This window comes from Meriones unguiculatus, chromosome 12 (assembly GCF_030254825.1).
Source record: "Meriones unguiculatus strain TT.TT164.6M chromosome 12, Bangor_MerUng_6.1, whole genome shotgun sequence".
NCBI lineage: Eukaryota > Metazoa > Chordata > Mammalia > Rodentia > Muridae > Meriones > Meriones unguiculatus.
Genome location: NC_083360.1, coordinates 33,497,927 through 33,514,049, shown reverse-complemented (window position 1 = coordinate 33,514,049; position 16,123 = coordinate 33,497,927). Strand labels below are relative to the sequence as shown.

At 57.4% G+C, this 16,123-nt stretch overlaps 1 protein-coding gene across 5 annotated transcripts in view; it reads left to right on the top strand.

Moving 5' to 3' along the window:
- Positions 1-1,310: 1,310 nt before the first annotated feature.
- Emid1 (EMI domain containing 1) overlaps positions 1,311-16,123 on the top strand; it is a 43,379-nt gene continuing 28,566 nt past the window's right edge. For all 5 annotated transcript variants that reach the window (XR_009585109.1, XM_021632753.2, XM_021632751.2 and 2 more), the window contains exons 1-3: positions 1,311-1,443; positions 8,272-8,385; positions 8,762-8,865. Coding sequence is in view for 4 of the 5 variants with exons in the window: in XM_021632753.2 (XP_021488428.1) it covers positions 1,343-1,443; positions 8,272-8,385; positions 8,762-8,865 (319 nt within the window). In the remaining variant the exon portion in view is untranslated. The remainder of the gene's footprint in view (positions 1,444-8,271; positions 8,386-8,761; positions 8,866-16,123) is intronic.

Sequence of the window (16,123 nt, the reverse complement as noted above, 5' to 3'; positions counted from 1 at the left end):
GTTCTGAGTGTAGCCCAGGACTTGCTCTGAGCCGCAGGTCCAGGAGAGGCAATTCCAGGAATCAGACCGTTCTGTATCCTGCAGCGGTCACAGGAGGACGGTGCCAGGCACAGCTGAGCTGGGCAAAGATTCCCTGACCTAGGCGGCTCACCCCGAGGGGCGAGTAGTGGATACTCTTCTGGCGGTTCCCTTGGGTAACTCTGCTCTCACGGGGCGGCACACACTACTCTCAAAAATACATGCTAGCGCTGGGCTCCGTATGGAGCCCAGTACTCAGGAGGCAGAGGCAGACACACAGATCTCTGTGAGCTGAAAGCCAGTCCAATCTATATAATGAGTTCTAGACCAAGCCAGGACTGTGTAACATCTCAAAACAAACAGACAAAGGAAAACAAAAAATGAAACAAAACCAAAATCCATTCTACATACACACACATATATCATACATGCACCTGTGTACATAAACATGACATGCAGGCACACAAGCATCTCACATGCACACATACATACACACACGGCCACCACATACATACAGGACACATTCAGCTATGACGTACATAAGCAGATACTGCCAGTGCACACAAACACATCACGTACACACAGATCTAGCACATACATGTATACAGCACCGTGCATGCACACAAACATCCTATCACGTCTGCATAACCTGCTGCTCTCACAAACACACCCCTGCTATGCCTCACGGAGCTACCTGAATCCTACCCAGCCCCTCTCGGCCAGTCCTAACCTTACGGAATGGGAAACTGAGGCCCGTACCAAAACACTGTCTATACTTGTGCTTAAGAGACCCCAACACTGAGATGAGGGCTTTGGGTCTCTAGGGTGACTTTGCCTATGATCTGGGCCATAGTGTCTTTCCGTAAAGCCGGGGCGCCCAGGGGGTGCCTGGGCCTTGGGTTTCTCCCTGCAACACGGACAACTTTGTGAAAAGCTTCAGCTAGGGCAGGCTGCACCGGGTGAGATGCCCGGGACAATGGCACAGCTCCCGCAGGGAACCTTTGTTGGGTCGATGGGCAGGTCCCGCGTGTTTCGGGAACCCGGTTCCGCAAAGATGTCAGAGGGAGTGCGTCCGGGCGCGGTCACTCAGGAGTGGTGGGTTCGGGTCCTGGCTGCGGCGGAGGTAGAGAGGGGAGGGACGTAGCCAGGGCCTCGGTTTCCCGGCCTGCGGCACAGGTGGGCACCTGGAGGGCGTCCTGGCGGGGGCGCGGACGGCTTCCGGGTTGGCGGGGGCGGGGGGCGAGGGGCGGGCGAAGCCGAGCGCCCCCGCCCTGCTCCGCCCGGAACCGGCTCTGCGCGCCCGCGGCTGCGGCGGGACGACAGCATGGGCGGCCCGCGGGCCTGGACGCTGCTCTGCCTCGGGCTCCTGCTCCCGGGAGGCGGCGCCGCGTGGAGCGTCTCGGGCGCCCGGTTCTCAGGTCGCAGGTAGGTCCCCCCCAGCTCCGTATAATCCTGGGACCGGGACAGGGAACAGGACCCGACCCCAGCTCCGTGCAACCCCGGGACTGGGACAGGGACCGACCCCAGCTCCGTGCAACCCCGGGACAGGGAACAGGACCCGACCCCAGCTCCGTGCAACCCCAGGACTGGGACAGGGACCGACCCCAGCTCCGTGCATCCCCGGGACTGAGTCAGGAACCCGACCCCAGCTCCGTGCAACCCCGGGACAGGGAACAGGATCCCAGCTCCGTGCAACCCCAGACTGGGACAGAGAACAGGACCCCAGCTCCGTGCAACCCCAGACTGGGACAGGGAACAGGACCCCAGCTCCGTGCAACCCCAGACTGGGACAGAGAACAGGACCCCAGCTCCGTGCAACCCTGGGACTGGAGCAGGGACCTGTCCCCCACCCCGGTAGCAGTCGGGCACTGGGGCAAGGACTCCGTCTCTCATATCCGTCCCATCACCAATGGGAGCGGGGACTTGGCACTCGGTGCCCTGGAGAGCCGGCTCACCTAGCTCTGTGTGAGAGAACAGACAACCTCCCCTACCCCTCCCGAGATCCCCGAGGCCCCAGAAGGTGGACCCATGGCAGTGTAACAAAGACACCCCCCCCCCCCCGCCCGACGTCTGTGTGTCTGGCCCAGTCCCGTGCCCCCCTCCCCCCAACCCCCACCCCGCCTTTCATGCACTTGTAAACTGCCAGGGTCACTCCTTAGCCCTTCAGCGATCCCCTCCCCTTTTCCCTGTTGCTGGCTTTTTTTAGTGCCCCAGCTATTTATTTCGCTTGGAGGAAGGGACTGGGGTGGAGTCCGCACAGTGGGTCAGTGTCAGAGGCCCCCCTGGGACCTGGCATTTGGTCAGACCTCCCGAAGGCCTGTGACTCTCTGCCGGCCTTCATGGAGTATTTCCCAGGACAGGGTCCTGTGGGGCCTTTTCTAGACAGTGTCCTTCGGAACTGAGGGATGTAGGGAAAACTGCCCCCATTCAGTAGAGGAGTAAACTGAGGCCGGTAGTGGCCAAAATCTAGGCTCTTGGGCTGTTCACGGAAGAGCCGGGATTCAGATCTCCCTGTCTGGTACAGATGGCAGAGTTTGAGCCTGCGCTGGCCGGTGCTCTGCCTGCAGCCCCTGCCCCTGCCTCCAGGACAGACAATGTGGACTAGCCAGGCCTTTTAGGCCTTTCAGCCCATTCAGAGGCCTTCAAGCCCCCCCCCCCCGCCCCCTGCGGACTCAGTTCTTTCATTCTTTTCAGAAGTTTCCCTTTCCCAGTGGTCAGAGGCCAGCCGCCCTGGGGGAGCTAGCAAAAGCAGGTGACCTGAGCAGGCCCAGGGGGTAGGAGCGGCTGGGCGATAGAGGCCAGCGGAGCAGTTAGCCGTCTGCGACGGGGACAGCCATGTGGCAGACGTCATAGCATCACCCACAGCGTGCCAGCCACAGCTGGTTAGGGTTGGGACCTCCTGCAGCCTTCCCAGCTGCCGTCCAAGGCTCGCCCTCTTGTGACCCCTGTTTTAGAGAGACAGAAACAAAGGCTGAGGCGTATAGCACCTGTCCCGATCCTGGCTCTAGAGTGTGGAGCTCCTGGAATCCCAGGTGCTGACGGGAGAGGGATTAGGAATTTGGGCTTCCCAGGTTCAGCCTTGGGGTGATGGGTGAGAAAGGTTAAGGCCGCATTGCCTCACTCCACGCTGGCCACTCTATCCCCATGCTTCCTGTGGGACCTTTGCCTTCACCAGGTCTGTTCCCCATCTCTTTACAGAATGCTGTCACAGCAGTCTGTCACAAAGTCCTCCCAGCTGTGCTCTCACTCCTGTCTTATAGGCTGGGGGCCATGAGCCTCCTGTTCCTCTTTTGCCTCTCCTGTTTGAAGGTCTGTTGTGAGAGTGAAGACCAGCACAGGCCAAGTGTCTGAGCCCCACCGTGCCCACCTTTAAGGAGGGGCCTAAAGCTGGAGTTATCTGTAGTCCTCGGCCGCCAGGGCCTCTCCTCATGGCCCTGTCCCAGCATCTTGGAGACAGCGTGGGGATGTTTCACCCCATCGGCCCTCCCTCCACTCCCAGCCAGGCGCCCCGGGCACCCCTTGGCAGCCGAGGGACTGAAGGCAGAAAAGAGGCTTTGTGCCTGAGGAGGGGGAGGCCTGGGAAGGCATCCAAGGGGCCACCCCCAACCCCAGGAATGCGGTGAGACTTTAAGCCCCTATGCCCAGGGTGCCCAAGGGCTGTGGGGATCCACCTTGGAACACGTCACTGCTCTCAGTCCGCAGATCCTGGTAGGACGCTTCCTGCCCCTGTGACGTCCTTGGTTCCAGCGTTCACAAATCCCGGTTCTGTGCCCACATAGCTAACCCCAGGCAGGGGCTTTTCCCCACACCCTCGGTTTCCCTCTGTAAAGTCTGTGCAACTGGTGTCCTGGGCCCCCAGGGAAGCCCCTGGCCCCCTCCTGCTCGGCCGTGGTGTGCCGTGGCTGACTGTGGCACCCAGGCCAAGAGGAACGGACCCCAGGAGGAGCAGGGCTTTCTGAGCACATTGCATGGAAGCCGTTCCACTCTCCCCATTTGCAGATGGGAACGGCAAGGTCAGAGGCAGTTGGCCCGTGTCCAGGCTCCCTGACAACTATAGGGAAGTGTGCCATGGGCCTGGAGCAGCATCCTGGTGCGGTTCTGGTTGTGGCTCTTGTCACCCCCACCCCCGGGCCTGTCTCAGTTCTTTCCTCTCCTTTTCATAACGGCCCTTGGCCCCTGGCCCGCTTGGCTGCCTCTTGCAATTAGTCCCTATCACTGTTCCGGATCGCAGCCCTGGGCCCTGTGGAGACAAAGTCCCCTGGGCCCCTTGCTACAGGGAGTGGAGGGTGGGTGGGTAGGTCCACTGGAGAGGCAAGCTGGTGCCAGGCGGAGCTGGTCTGGCCTGTTTCTACCCCCCCCCCCCAGTGGCCTCTGGAGGCTCTGGAGGTACCGAGTGGGCAGAGGTGGATGTCTCCTGCCAGCCTCGCCCATGCTCCACCCAGCCTCCCTGACTTTTAGGCGCCTTATCATTGGCCACACCTCAGGGAAGGAAATCCTCACGGGTGGCGGGGAATGGAAGTATTGCCTCTTCCTGGGAAAACCTTGGGTCTTGACTTCCCCGCCCAGGCCGCTGTGTTCTCAGGCATGCAGTCATCTAGCAAACCCCCATGAGCAGGCCTGGGTTGAATTCTGTATGGACTCGGCCCTTACCTGTGCCCTCCTCCCTGCACTCATGGGAGAGAGTATGGCTCAGGGCTGCTGTACCTGCCTGGTCCTTGGGGTTAAGACTCACAGGTTGAACAGGAATCGCCAGAGTGATAGGGTGGAGCTCTGTAGATAGTTCCTGCACATCGGAAGTGGGAGAAGGGCCTGCAGGACAGCGGGGAGTCAGGGTAGCCTGGCAAGCAGTGACCACATTCGATACAAGCCCTGCAAAAGCTTCTTGCAAGGACCACTGAGGTGGCTCAGCAGGGGAAGGCGCTTGCCACCAAGCCTGACGACCCGAGTTCAGTTCCCGGGATCCACATTAGAAAGAAACTGATTTCCGCAAGTTGGCCTCTGACCTCTGTCCACATAGTTAGGCATGCACACACATATACATGCATAGGAATGCACATACACGCACACACAAGTGCACACGCACACATCTATACAGTACAAACAAATAGTGCAGACGCCATAGGTACAAACACATACAGGCATAGGAATTCGCGCACACACACACACACACACACACACACACACACACGCAAATTAAATGTAAACAAAACAAAACCTCCTGATGTTCCTGAAAGTGGGCCAGGGCGGGCCTCGGGCTTGTGCTACGGTCCGTGAGGCTGACCACCAGGTGGAGGAGGCGACCTGCTGGCCTTGAACTTCACCTGGTTCGAGTGTCCCTTCCTGTATACAATGTGTGGCCAGCTACTGGCCTCGACTGTCCTCCCTGGGGGATTACACTGAGTTCCTCCTGTGGCAAATAACCAGGAGCAGCGTGAGACCTTCAATTAAGGAAGGAAAAAAAGGTTTCCTTCGAGGGAAAAGGACAGCTGAGGTAACTGCAGTATTTCTAGACACACCGGCCCTAGCCTGGTCCAGAGCTGGGTGTGGGGGGTGTCCACATACATGTGAAACACGGACACGTGTGTGCGTGTGCACACAAGCCCTAACGCGTGTGCGCCCTGCCGGACCAGCCTCTGCCAGTTTGTGTCTGAGTGCACCCGTGTGCACCGTGAGACTATAGTCACTGCCCATTTGTGTGGAAACATGCAGAGGACATGACCCCCGGCTGTTTGTCTACGGGGAGGGCGTGTGTGCGCGCATGCGTGCGTACGTGTATACGTGTGTGCATGTGGAGCACATTGGCATGGTAGACAGTCTTCTCTGCAGGAACGTGTTCTCCTGTGTGGGCCCTGATCACTGTGTACGAGTCTGTGTGCTCTGTGAGTCTGCCCGTACTTGGCCGCACACTTCCAAGCCTTTGCAGGTGCGCGTGCCCGTGAAAGTTTCCGCCTGTGTGTGCACACCGACCCCTCCCATGCTGTGTGTGCATGTGCGTTTGCACACTCACACAATGCTCGCCCCGTCCTCCCCGAGCCTTGGGCTTCCCTTCTCTGCCCAGGTGCTCCTCTCTCCTTCCCTCAGAAGCCCTGGGCCAGCCTGAGCGCCCGGACCCCTGAGCTGGACATTCAGCTTTGCACGCTTTGGAGGGAGGAGCTTATGTCCTTACCTTCCAGACACAACCAAAGCAGCCTCTAGGCCAGCTCTAGGGATCCGGCTCTCCAGAGCAGGGACTTTTTTTTCTCTTCCTTTGTTTTAATCTCTAAAATTATTGTATGTGCCCAGGTAGAGTGATGCATACCTTTAATCCTGGCACTCTGGGGGCAGAGGCAGGTTGATCTCTGTAAGTTCGAGGCGAGCCTGGTCCACACATTGAGTTCCAGGGCAGCCAGGACTGCATAGAGAAACCGTATCCCAAAAAGCAAACAAGTCCGTGTCTGTGTGTGTGTCTGTGTGTGTCGGTGTGATACGTCATACTCATGCGGAGGTCAGAGGTCAACTTTGGGGAACCGGTTTTCTCTTTCCACCCTTTCATGGGTTCCAGTGGATTCAACTTAGGTCACCAGGCATTTGCCGCTGTGCCCTTTGCCATTCTTTTTAATTTTTCTGAGGTGGAAGTCTCCTGGGCTAGGCCAAGCGATCCTCAGCCTCAAGCCACCACGCCCGGCTAGGGGGCACTGTGCATGGAGCTAGCCATGTTTCTCCCTCACTCCCCCGCCCCGCTACCTCAGGACCAGCTGAGGCTAGCCCCTCATCCCCTCATCCCCCTATCATGCAGGACTAGGCTGCTTTGTGCTGGTCCCTGTCACCCTCTGTGGATGTGAGAGGTCAGGCCCTACCTCACTGATCCTGACATCCCCCTCTGGCATAGCTAGGATGCTGTGCTCTGAGCACAGATGACTGGCACATCTGGACGTCGGAACACACACATTGGGCACTTACTGTGTGCTAGGGGTATTTAAATGGTTCTCTGTCAGAAAGACATCCCTCCATTTTGGAGGGGAAACCGAGGCCCTGGGGAGAGAAGACATGTCACCAAGCTGGGGCACAGAGCCCAGAGCTGAGCCCAAGCATATGGGCAGCCAGGCCTGGCCCTTGACTCTACTCTACAGGCATTAGTTCATCTCCTCCCTGTGTTGGTTGAGACATGGTCCATGGCTCTGTGAAGGTCCCAGCCTGGGAACCTGCTGACCTTGGGCTCAAGGCCACAAAGAGCAGTCTGCTGGGGAAGCAGCCCAGGCTGAGAAAGGCCACCTGATACCACCTCCTCCTTCCTGAGCCCCAGCAAATTCCCCTGGGCTCCTGACCTCAGGCTGAGCTGAGGGCTGCTGAACACCTGGAATGTCCCTGCCCCCACCCCCGTCCCTGCACCAGTCCAGCGACCCCGGCCCCTAGCTGCCCTACCCCCACCCACCCTCAGGAAGAGAAAGCTTTAGTTCATGAGACTAAGAAGGTTCCCTCATCTCTCTGGGCCTTGATGGAACCAGCCAAGGGTAGGAAAAGGGGAAGGGGAAGCTGATGGAAGGGACAGTCAGGCTGGCAGGAGCACTCTCTGTCCCAGGGAAAGAAAGGTGAGTATTGTCCCAATGCTGGGAATGGTACAAGCCTGGGACTAGCCTGAGCAGCTATAAGACCACAGCCGAAGGCTAACACTTCCACAGGCTAGCCTGAGAACCGGCTGCCACACACACCCAGGAGCAAGCTCCCTTCCAGAAAGGGCGAGTGCATGCCTGGGGTCCCAGAGGTAGGAGGCAGAGGCAGGAGGATGGTTGAGACCAGCCTGGAATTCTTACTGAGATCCTGTCTTAAATAAACAACAACAACAAAATAGAGAGAGCCAAGCAAGCACTCCGCTCTCCTGCCTGTGTAGGTTCCTGTGCATGACCCTAGAATAAACTGTCCTTGTCAAATGGCCGCCTCTGTGGTGGAGCACTGTCCATCTCAGACACCCACACCAGCCTGCCTGTGACACTTGCTGCACACGAGGAGCCATGCCCTGCCTTCTGCTGTCCCCTCATTTGAGTTCTTGCACCCTGATGTAAGGGTCGCCCCAGCATGGCCACCCCTTCTAGGGCTATTTCGGGAGCTACAGGCTCTGTAGAGACTACACCTAAAAGACACAGAGAGCCCAGAGGTCTCTCTGTCTGGAGTCTCGGGGCTCGGGAGGACGCATGGGAGGACGCACGGTCCCTCTCATCCCTCCTCTTGGAGTCCTGGGCCTGCCGCCTGAGCCCCGCCTCTGTGGGTCTGTCTCAGGAACTGGTGCTCCTACGTGGTGACCCGTACCATCTCGTGCCATGTACAGAACGGCACCTACCTCCAGCGCGTGCTGCAGAGCTGCCCGTGGCCCATGGGCTGCCCTGGGAGCAGGTGAGTGGAGCTGTGATGGGGCAGGAGTGCTGGCTGTCCAGGTTGGGGCCCCGTGAAGGCCTGGGTGGTGTCATGGAGTGCAGGGGAAGGCTGGGGGCCTCAGGATAGGTGGGACAGAGGCAGCATTGTGTAGGGAGGAAACTTCAGGGCCTCCGCCCGGGGGGCTCATGCTAGAGCTGTGTGCTCACAGGGGCAGGCTAGTCCAGCCAGCAGTTGAAATCCAGACCCCCGTGGCCATAGTGGTTAGTAAAGAGCTAAAGATGAGAATGAAGGTGGGAGAAGATCCAGGAAGCTCTGGCTTTGCCATCACGGCATCCGGGGCAGCGGGAAACATGGCGGAAGATGTCTGAGCCAGGGCACCTGGCCTTTCTTTCAGCTACAGAACCGTGGTGAGGCCCATGTACAAGGTGATGTACAAGACCGTGACTGCCCGAGAATGGAGGTGCTGCCCTGGACATTCAGGGGTGACCTGTGAGGAAGGTAGGAAAGCCCGGGACCCGGAACCGGGACAGTTTGTGAAGGGCCTCCCGTTCCTACGATGCCTTCTGTCCCCTTCATGGTGACTGCTTGTCTCTTAGGGGCCCAGGGCATTTTCGTGTCTGCCGTGTCCCTCTCCTTTTAAGTCCTGCTGTCCCAGTTATTATTTTTTTTTTCCTAACTTGTGTTAGACAGCTTTCCATCACTATGACAAAAGACTTCAGGCAATACATTTACGTAGCAAAAGGGTTTATTCTGGTTCACTTTTTGGAGCTTCCAGCCTAAGACTGGCTGGTTTTAGGGCTTTGGGCTTATGGGCAAGGCAACACATCATGTTTGGGGTCAGCTCGTGGCTGATGTAGAAGAGGAGTGGGCGCGGGTGCCCATCCCCCTGTAAGTGCACATCCTCAGCGGCCCAGAAGTCTCCTACTAGGCCCTACCTCTTTTTTCAACAACAGTTTCTTATAGCCCAGGTTAGCCTTTCTATGTAGCCCAGGATAACTTCTGTTCCTCCTGCTTCCAACTCTTGAGTGTTGGGATTATAGGCGTGTGTCACCATGCCCTTCGCGCATGCTGGGCAAACACTCTACCAACGGAGCTACATCCCCAGCCCATGGCCCCACCTCTTAACGGGTACACCCATGGTTCCACCCTGAGGACTAAGTTCCAGCATCTCAGCCTGTGGAGATGGTCAACACTCAAGCTTTGCACGGGGTCAGGGTGAGGGCACCCATCCAGGTGCGCCCACAGGGTACCACAGCCCAGATCATCTGGAGGCCAAGATCTATTTGAGTCAGCTAGGAAGAGGGGACAGTGCACCCCACCCTGGATCAGAAGAGATTAAGGCCCAGCAATGGGCACCCAGAGCTACATGGCAGGTTGGAACGCAAGCCCTGTCTGCCTGGTTCTGTTGCCTGGAGTCTTTGGGGTACACTTACCTGTGTAGCCGTGTGCAGAATGTATCCCACCCATGGGTACCCTGTCACACGTTCCCCATCTCACACGTTCACCCAGCTCAGGGTGGCTCGGTACCGGAGCCTGCGGCTCTCCCTGGACCCTCCTGCCTTCTGTGCTGCTGGGCTCTGGCCTGCTGCGCTGCCTGGCTGAGCCCACAGCATCAGATATGAAAGGATTGAGAGCTTTATTTTCAGGTGTGGCCCTGCTGGGGACAAAGTGGCCCAGAATGAGCCTGAGAGCCTGGCCTTAGAGAAGGCCCCCACAGCACAAGATTATGTCCTGAATCCGGAAACAGGGATATGAAAGTGGGTCTCTGCGTCAGGGGGGTGAGGAGCTGAGGGAAGCCCCCTCCCTCCAGACTCAGGATGGAGAAACTGAAGGCAGAGAGGCGGAGCTGAGAGCCCAGGGTCCATCGCGAATGGGGCAGGAATCGGCGGTAGAGTGCTTACCTCTATACAGAGCTCCAGGAGCGGAAAATAGGGATAACGCTGGGTCCAAACTGATGAGAAACAACATAGGAGAGGATTTGGCAGTTCTGGGACAGGGGTGAGGGGAGCTGCAGAGAAGAGGATTGGGCATGCCCTGGATCAAACACCCCTGCAGAAGGAACCGTGCAGTCAGTTTAGGAGGCTAGAAGCCTGGACCAGTGCCCTCCCCAGCAGTAGAAGGGAAGGTGGAAGGAGCCCCAAGGGCACAAGGAAAGCCAGCTGCTTGGGGTAGCTGCCAAGGAGACCACAGGGGTACTGTGGGCAGGTCCCAGGGCGTGGGCGCTCAGGTGAGGCCTTATCAGACAATGGCTACTGTATCTCTGGGGCCCTGGTGAGCAGGTGAGGGTAGAGGATGTGTGGGGGCAGAGGCTGTGTGCCAGAGTGCTCTCGATGTCTGTCGCTCCCTCTGTGGGGCCTTCAGGTCCCAGCCTGGGTACAAGATACACAGGGTTCCTGGCCAGGCCAGCTTCACCACCCAGGTGAGGTTTCACTAGCTGTGAAACCTCAGTTCAGAACTCCCAAGGCATCATGCAAGAGCCCTGGCCCGGAGGTCTCCAGTGCGCGTGCAGGGCATGGTGGTGACACACCTCAGTCCCGACACTCAGGAGACAGAGGCAGAGCTCTGTGAGTTCGAGGCCAGGACAGCCGGAGTTACACAGGGAGACCCTATCTCAAAATAAAACATAAACCGTCTGTGTGGCTCTTCAGGGAAGGACACCAGACTGGTCAGGTGCCCTTTTCCCAGGAAGCTCTCCATTCCAAACCTCAGGGCTCCCACCCGGGAGGCTGTTGAGTCTGAGAATGGAGTCCCCGGATGTTGCCGGAATGAGGTGTTTGTGTGTCGGCTGCATGGCGGCACGTGGGACAGGAGGGCTCTTCCCGCGTCCAAGGCTGGAGAGGGCTAAGGAGAACAGGCCCAGCCCCGACAGTCTGGAAAACAGTTCTGGGAATGGCAGTTGGGAAGTGTGAGGACATCGCCGGCCCGTCCTGGGCTCTGCCCTTCCTCCCTCAGCTGGACATAGGCCACAATCCCCCAGCTGCTTCCCCTGTTGTTGGCTGCTCTTATTGGCTATCCCATGGCTGTGTCCATGACCCTGGACCCCAGAGCTGTATCACCAGTGGCATCAGGGGCCAAAGCAGCCACAGAGGAAGGGAAATGCTGCCACTTCAAAATCAAGAAAAGAAAAAGAGTGGACAGTTGGGCCGTCAATCTTTTACATACTCCAGAAAAGTCTGTAACCTCTGCTGGGGTTTCTGGGGTGACACAGCAGACGTGGGGACCCGGCGCCTCAGTCACCTGCTCAGCAAGTGGTTGTTCTGCCGGTGGATTGGGCTGGTTTCCTCACATAGGGAATGGGGACATTCGTGCCGTGACCGTGACTGAGGACTATCTCAGTCATTGTTCATGACCGCCAGTGAGGGTCCCATGATTACAGGTTCAGGCTCAGAGAGGGGAAGGGACTGGCCTGGGGGCACACAGCATGCCAGAGCTAAGGTTGAGATTCACCTATCTTTTGGTCCTTCCAAGCTTTGAGAGGAGGCTAAAAATGGCCTGTCCCGGGCACTACCTGGCCACCCACTCATGGAAACAATGGATGAGAAAGATCCTAGGCCAAAATATACTCCACAGGCAGGGCAGGCAGAGAGCTGGCCCCCTGCCAGGCCCCTGGCTGGAAGGGAGGCAGAGTGTCTCGGTCGCTTCCCCTGGGCTGGCACCTGGACCTGTGGCCCCTCTGTCCACCAGTCCCATATCCAGATGATAAAGAGAGGGTGTGGCTCATAGTATATATGTGTTATAGTCAGGATCTCACAGGAGCATCCTGTCTCAGGCCCTCCTGCAATGACAAGGGGAAGGGGAAGGGAAACTGACGCTGACCTCTGAGTCATCACAGTGAGGCTCAGAGAGGGGAAAGCTGGCGCTGGGGTGGGGGGTGGGGGATTTGAGCTCTGCGGCAGCACAGCTGAAGACAACCCAGGGCGCATGCTCAGACAGGTGGAAAGTTGAAGAAGCTGGGCTCACCCTCCTCTGTCGATGGCTTCCCTAGAGGCGTGTGGCGTCTGCCTCCCCTCCTTGGTTCTCCGTCTTCCGACATGTGTGTCTCTCTCCCGTCTGGAACCCCCACAGACCTTGTTCTCCATGCTAGGGAACTGACATAGACACCGCAGCCCCGAAGCCTCAGGGCTGACGTGAGGCGAATTGTGGCCGCACCCTTCCAGGGCCCCTCAGCCTCTCCACTCTCCCACACACGTGTGTCTCGTGCCAGCCAGGTTCCAGGTACAGAGCCAAGCCCGTGCTTTGCTTTATAGGCTCGGAGTCCTGAGGGCTCAATCCTGTGTCACCCCACCCGTGGCCACCACCATCCACTCCCATTCCTGCCTGGAAGACTTGGCCAACCCTGCCTTCCTTTCACTCCACCAGGGTGCTGTCCACCTACCTTTCCCACACCACCTCGCTTCACACCACACACACCCTATACCCTGTGTCCGCATTAGCCTTCCCTCCCTGCCCTCTTTGGCTTTGGCAGTGGCTATCTTGTCTGTCTGTGGCCGCGTTGGTGTGCCTAGGGAAGGCTGAGCAAGCTGGCTCCACTCTGCCAGTGCCAGCGTGACTCCTTCAGCTCCGGTGCCTACAGTGGGCCTGGCATAAAGTGAGCATGTGAAAACTGAATGAAGCTCGCCCACCCTGAGCAGGCCAGTCACGTGGCAAGCCTTCCCAGAGGCCTCCTGGTTAGGCTGGAGGGTTCTTGGAGCTGAGAGTCCCAGCTCTGACCCCAGGCCCCGGCTTAGACCCACCAGCTGGTCATCAGCAAATATTTACATTTGCAGAGTAGATTCACACAGGAGACATGACCCAGCTAGGAAAGCTGTGGCCGTGTGGTCACCCAGCCAGGTGGGAGGAGGTGGGGGGGGGAAGTCACAGGGTTGAGGGAGCCCGGAGACCCTTCCCCAACTTCTCCCGTCCCTGTTCTCAGTTTGGGGCAGGCTCGGAACCGGGCCCCTTGTCCTGCTGTGTGGACGGGGCGGAAACCTCCTCTAGGGGCCTCAGCCTTCTTCCGTGGCCTGGCATGTGGAAGAACACTTGGTTCAGGAGGGGGACACAGGCTAGAAACCGCAAAGCAGCCCAGCCTTGTGGGGGTGAGCCCGCTGAGCGATGAGTGTTTCAGCGGGGCTTCGGCACTAGTGGGAGACCTGAAGGGCTTCCTAGAGGAGCTGACATAGGAACCCTAGCTGTAGGAATCGGGGCCAGGGACAGGCACACATGTAAACATTTGGGGACCTCCAAGATCGTGGGAAGTTGTCCAAGAGTTAGTGGAATCTGAGGTGCTGGGGCCAGCCTTCAGGGCCCTTCTGTCAGGGCAGGGAGGGCCTCAACCCTGAGCCTGATCTGGGGTGTCCAGCCAGTGGGAGAGATGGGAGGGACCTTAACCATCACAGGCCATCTCCCTACCCACAACATGAATACTGCACTGTGTGCATACGCTAAAGGGCCCTTCCAGCAAGGCGTGGCTCTACAAGTATCTCTATCAGAGCTTTGGGAGGTTTGGCTGGTGGCTGTGACTCCTGAACATAAGCTCACTGTTTCCTAGCCCTCTTTTGAGTTTTATTGTTTCCTTAAACTTACCTTTCCTTTCTTTCTTTTATGCTGCTGTGCTAGACCAGCAGCCCACCCTGAATGAGCCACACCCTAGCCCTACACTTCATTTTTTTTTCTTTTAGACTCACTTATTTTTATGACGTTTTCTTTTTGCCCTCATGTGCGTATGCGCACTACATCTGGAGCTGGAGTTCCAGGGGGTTGTGAGCTACCGTGTGGGTGATGGGGACTGAACCCAGGGCCTCTGTAAGGACAAGAGCTCTTAAACCAGGCGGTGGTGGCACACACTTTTCTCCCTCAGACCGGGGAGGCAGAGGCAGGTGAATCTCTGAGTTCGAGGCCAGCCTGGTCTACAGAGCGAGTTCCAGGACAGCCAGGGCTACACAGAGAAACCTGTCTTGGAGTGGCAGGGAAAACAAGATGGCTCTTAGCCATCTCTCAGGCTCCCAAAAATATTTTAAAAACAAATTTTATAATTTATTTCTGTGTGTGTGCGTGTGTGTGTGTGCATACGTGCACATGTGAATGCAGGTATCCAAACATGAGAAGAGGGTATCAGTCCAGTGGAGATGGAATTATATGGGGTTGTGAGCCAAATAGTCTGGACGCTGGGAACCACACTGGAGCACCGAGGGAAGAGTGGGCGCCATCTCTCCATCTCCACCTGAACGTTTCGGAGACAAGGTCTCTCTCTGCATACTAGGCTGGCCTCAGACTCCTGATCCTCCTGCCTCAGCGCTGGAACTGCAGGTGTGCCCTGCCACGTCCAACTAAACCCTCTCCTCTAACTGAAATACACAATGGCTTTTGTACCGCTGCTCCAGGCATGTGCTTATATGTACATGTGTGAGTTCAGGCATGTGTGCATGCGCATACAGGGCTATGTGCATGGGTGTGTTGGGTGTGTGTGAAACTCGTGTGGATATGTGTGTGGGGACAAGCACACCCATCTCCCTCACTCTCCCTGCTTTTTTTTTTTTTTTTTTTTTTTGAGACAGGGTTCACCACTGGCCCTGGTTCGGCTAGCCTGGCCTGCCGAGAAGCCTCCTGTCTCCTCCTCCCCAGCTCTGGACTATGGGCGGGTGCTCCCACACCCAGCGTCTACACGGGTGCTAGAGATGAACACTGGTCCTCACGCTTGCTCAGCAAGCCCTTTACCAAGCCATCTCCCCAGCCCCTTCGGCCATTTTTCTAGCAATTTATGGCTCTTGGCTACATAGCCCAAACCAATTGTTTGGGAAATGATTTCCAGCCGGAAGTTCACTGGCCAGTAACTCGGGGATAAAGCCCGGGAGCATTTGTGTGCTACTCCTCGGGGCAGCCAAGGTGTCTGCCCCCTGCACTGTTTTGCCCGTTGTTGTACTTCCGGGAAGTTAGCTTTTTGCTAGTCTTGATGTGTGAGTGTGTTCATGACAAAGGTTTATTTCGAGGTGCTTGCAGTCCTCTGGGGTTCCCAGGGCTTTCCTTGGCGGTCCTTGTCCTGGTGGGGAAGACAAGTGCCGGGCACCTGGGGAAGTGCTGTAATCAGACGCCCGCAAGGGTGTGCACACACAGAAAGTGCTGTGGGGGGAAAAGGGAAAAGATGCTGTTGGTGCTGGTGAGCACTGCTCGTCCTAACGCTGAGGAGGCCGAGGCGGGAGGACTACAGGTCTGAGGCCAGCCTATGCTACGCAGGGAGAGCCTGCTCTAAAAGAAATAAAGAAAGGTAGGCGTGGAGGCACCCATCTGTAAGATATGAGACGTGGAGGCAGGAGGATCAGAAATTCACAGTCATCCTTGGCCACACAGGGAGGGCTGCATCAGCCTGGTCTCCATGCAACACCCCATCCCACCCCACCTCACCCCCCAAAAAGAAAGAAATGCCAAAGACAGACTGGTGCTACTTTGGGCCTCCCCCACACACACCAAAGAATATTAAAGTAGCATTTTGTGCTCTCATCTGGGACAGAAAGGGTGAAGAGCAGAAGGGAGTTGCTGGACACCAGGCTTTCCTGCCAGGTGGACCAGCAAAGAGCCCCCATTGTGCTTGGGTTTGGTCATAAGATGAAGAACTTCAGAGGGAGGGAAGACCATAAGCAAGCTACTTCATCCCTCTGCCTCAGTTTCCCCAGGAGGAAAGCAGGGAGGATTCAAGTGGATTCATTCATCCACTTGGCTGTTTCATGGGCACCAAAGGAGGGTACCATTTCCTCCTCTGTTAGAACTACATAGTCCTAGTTCT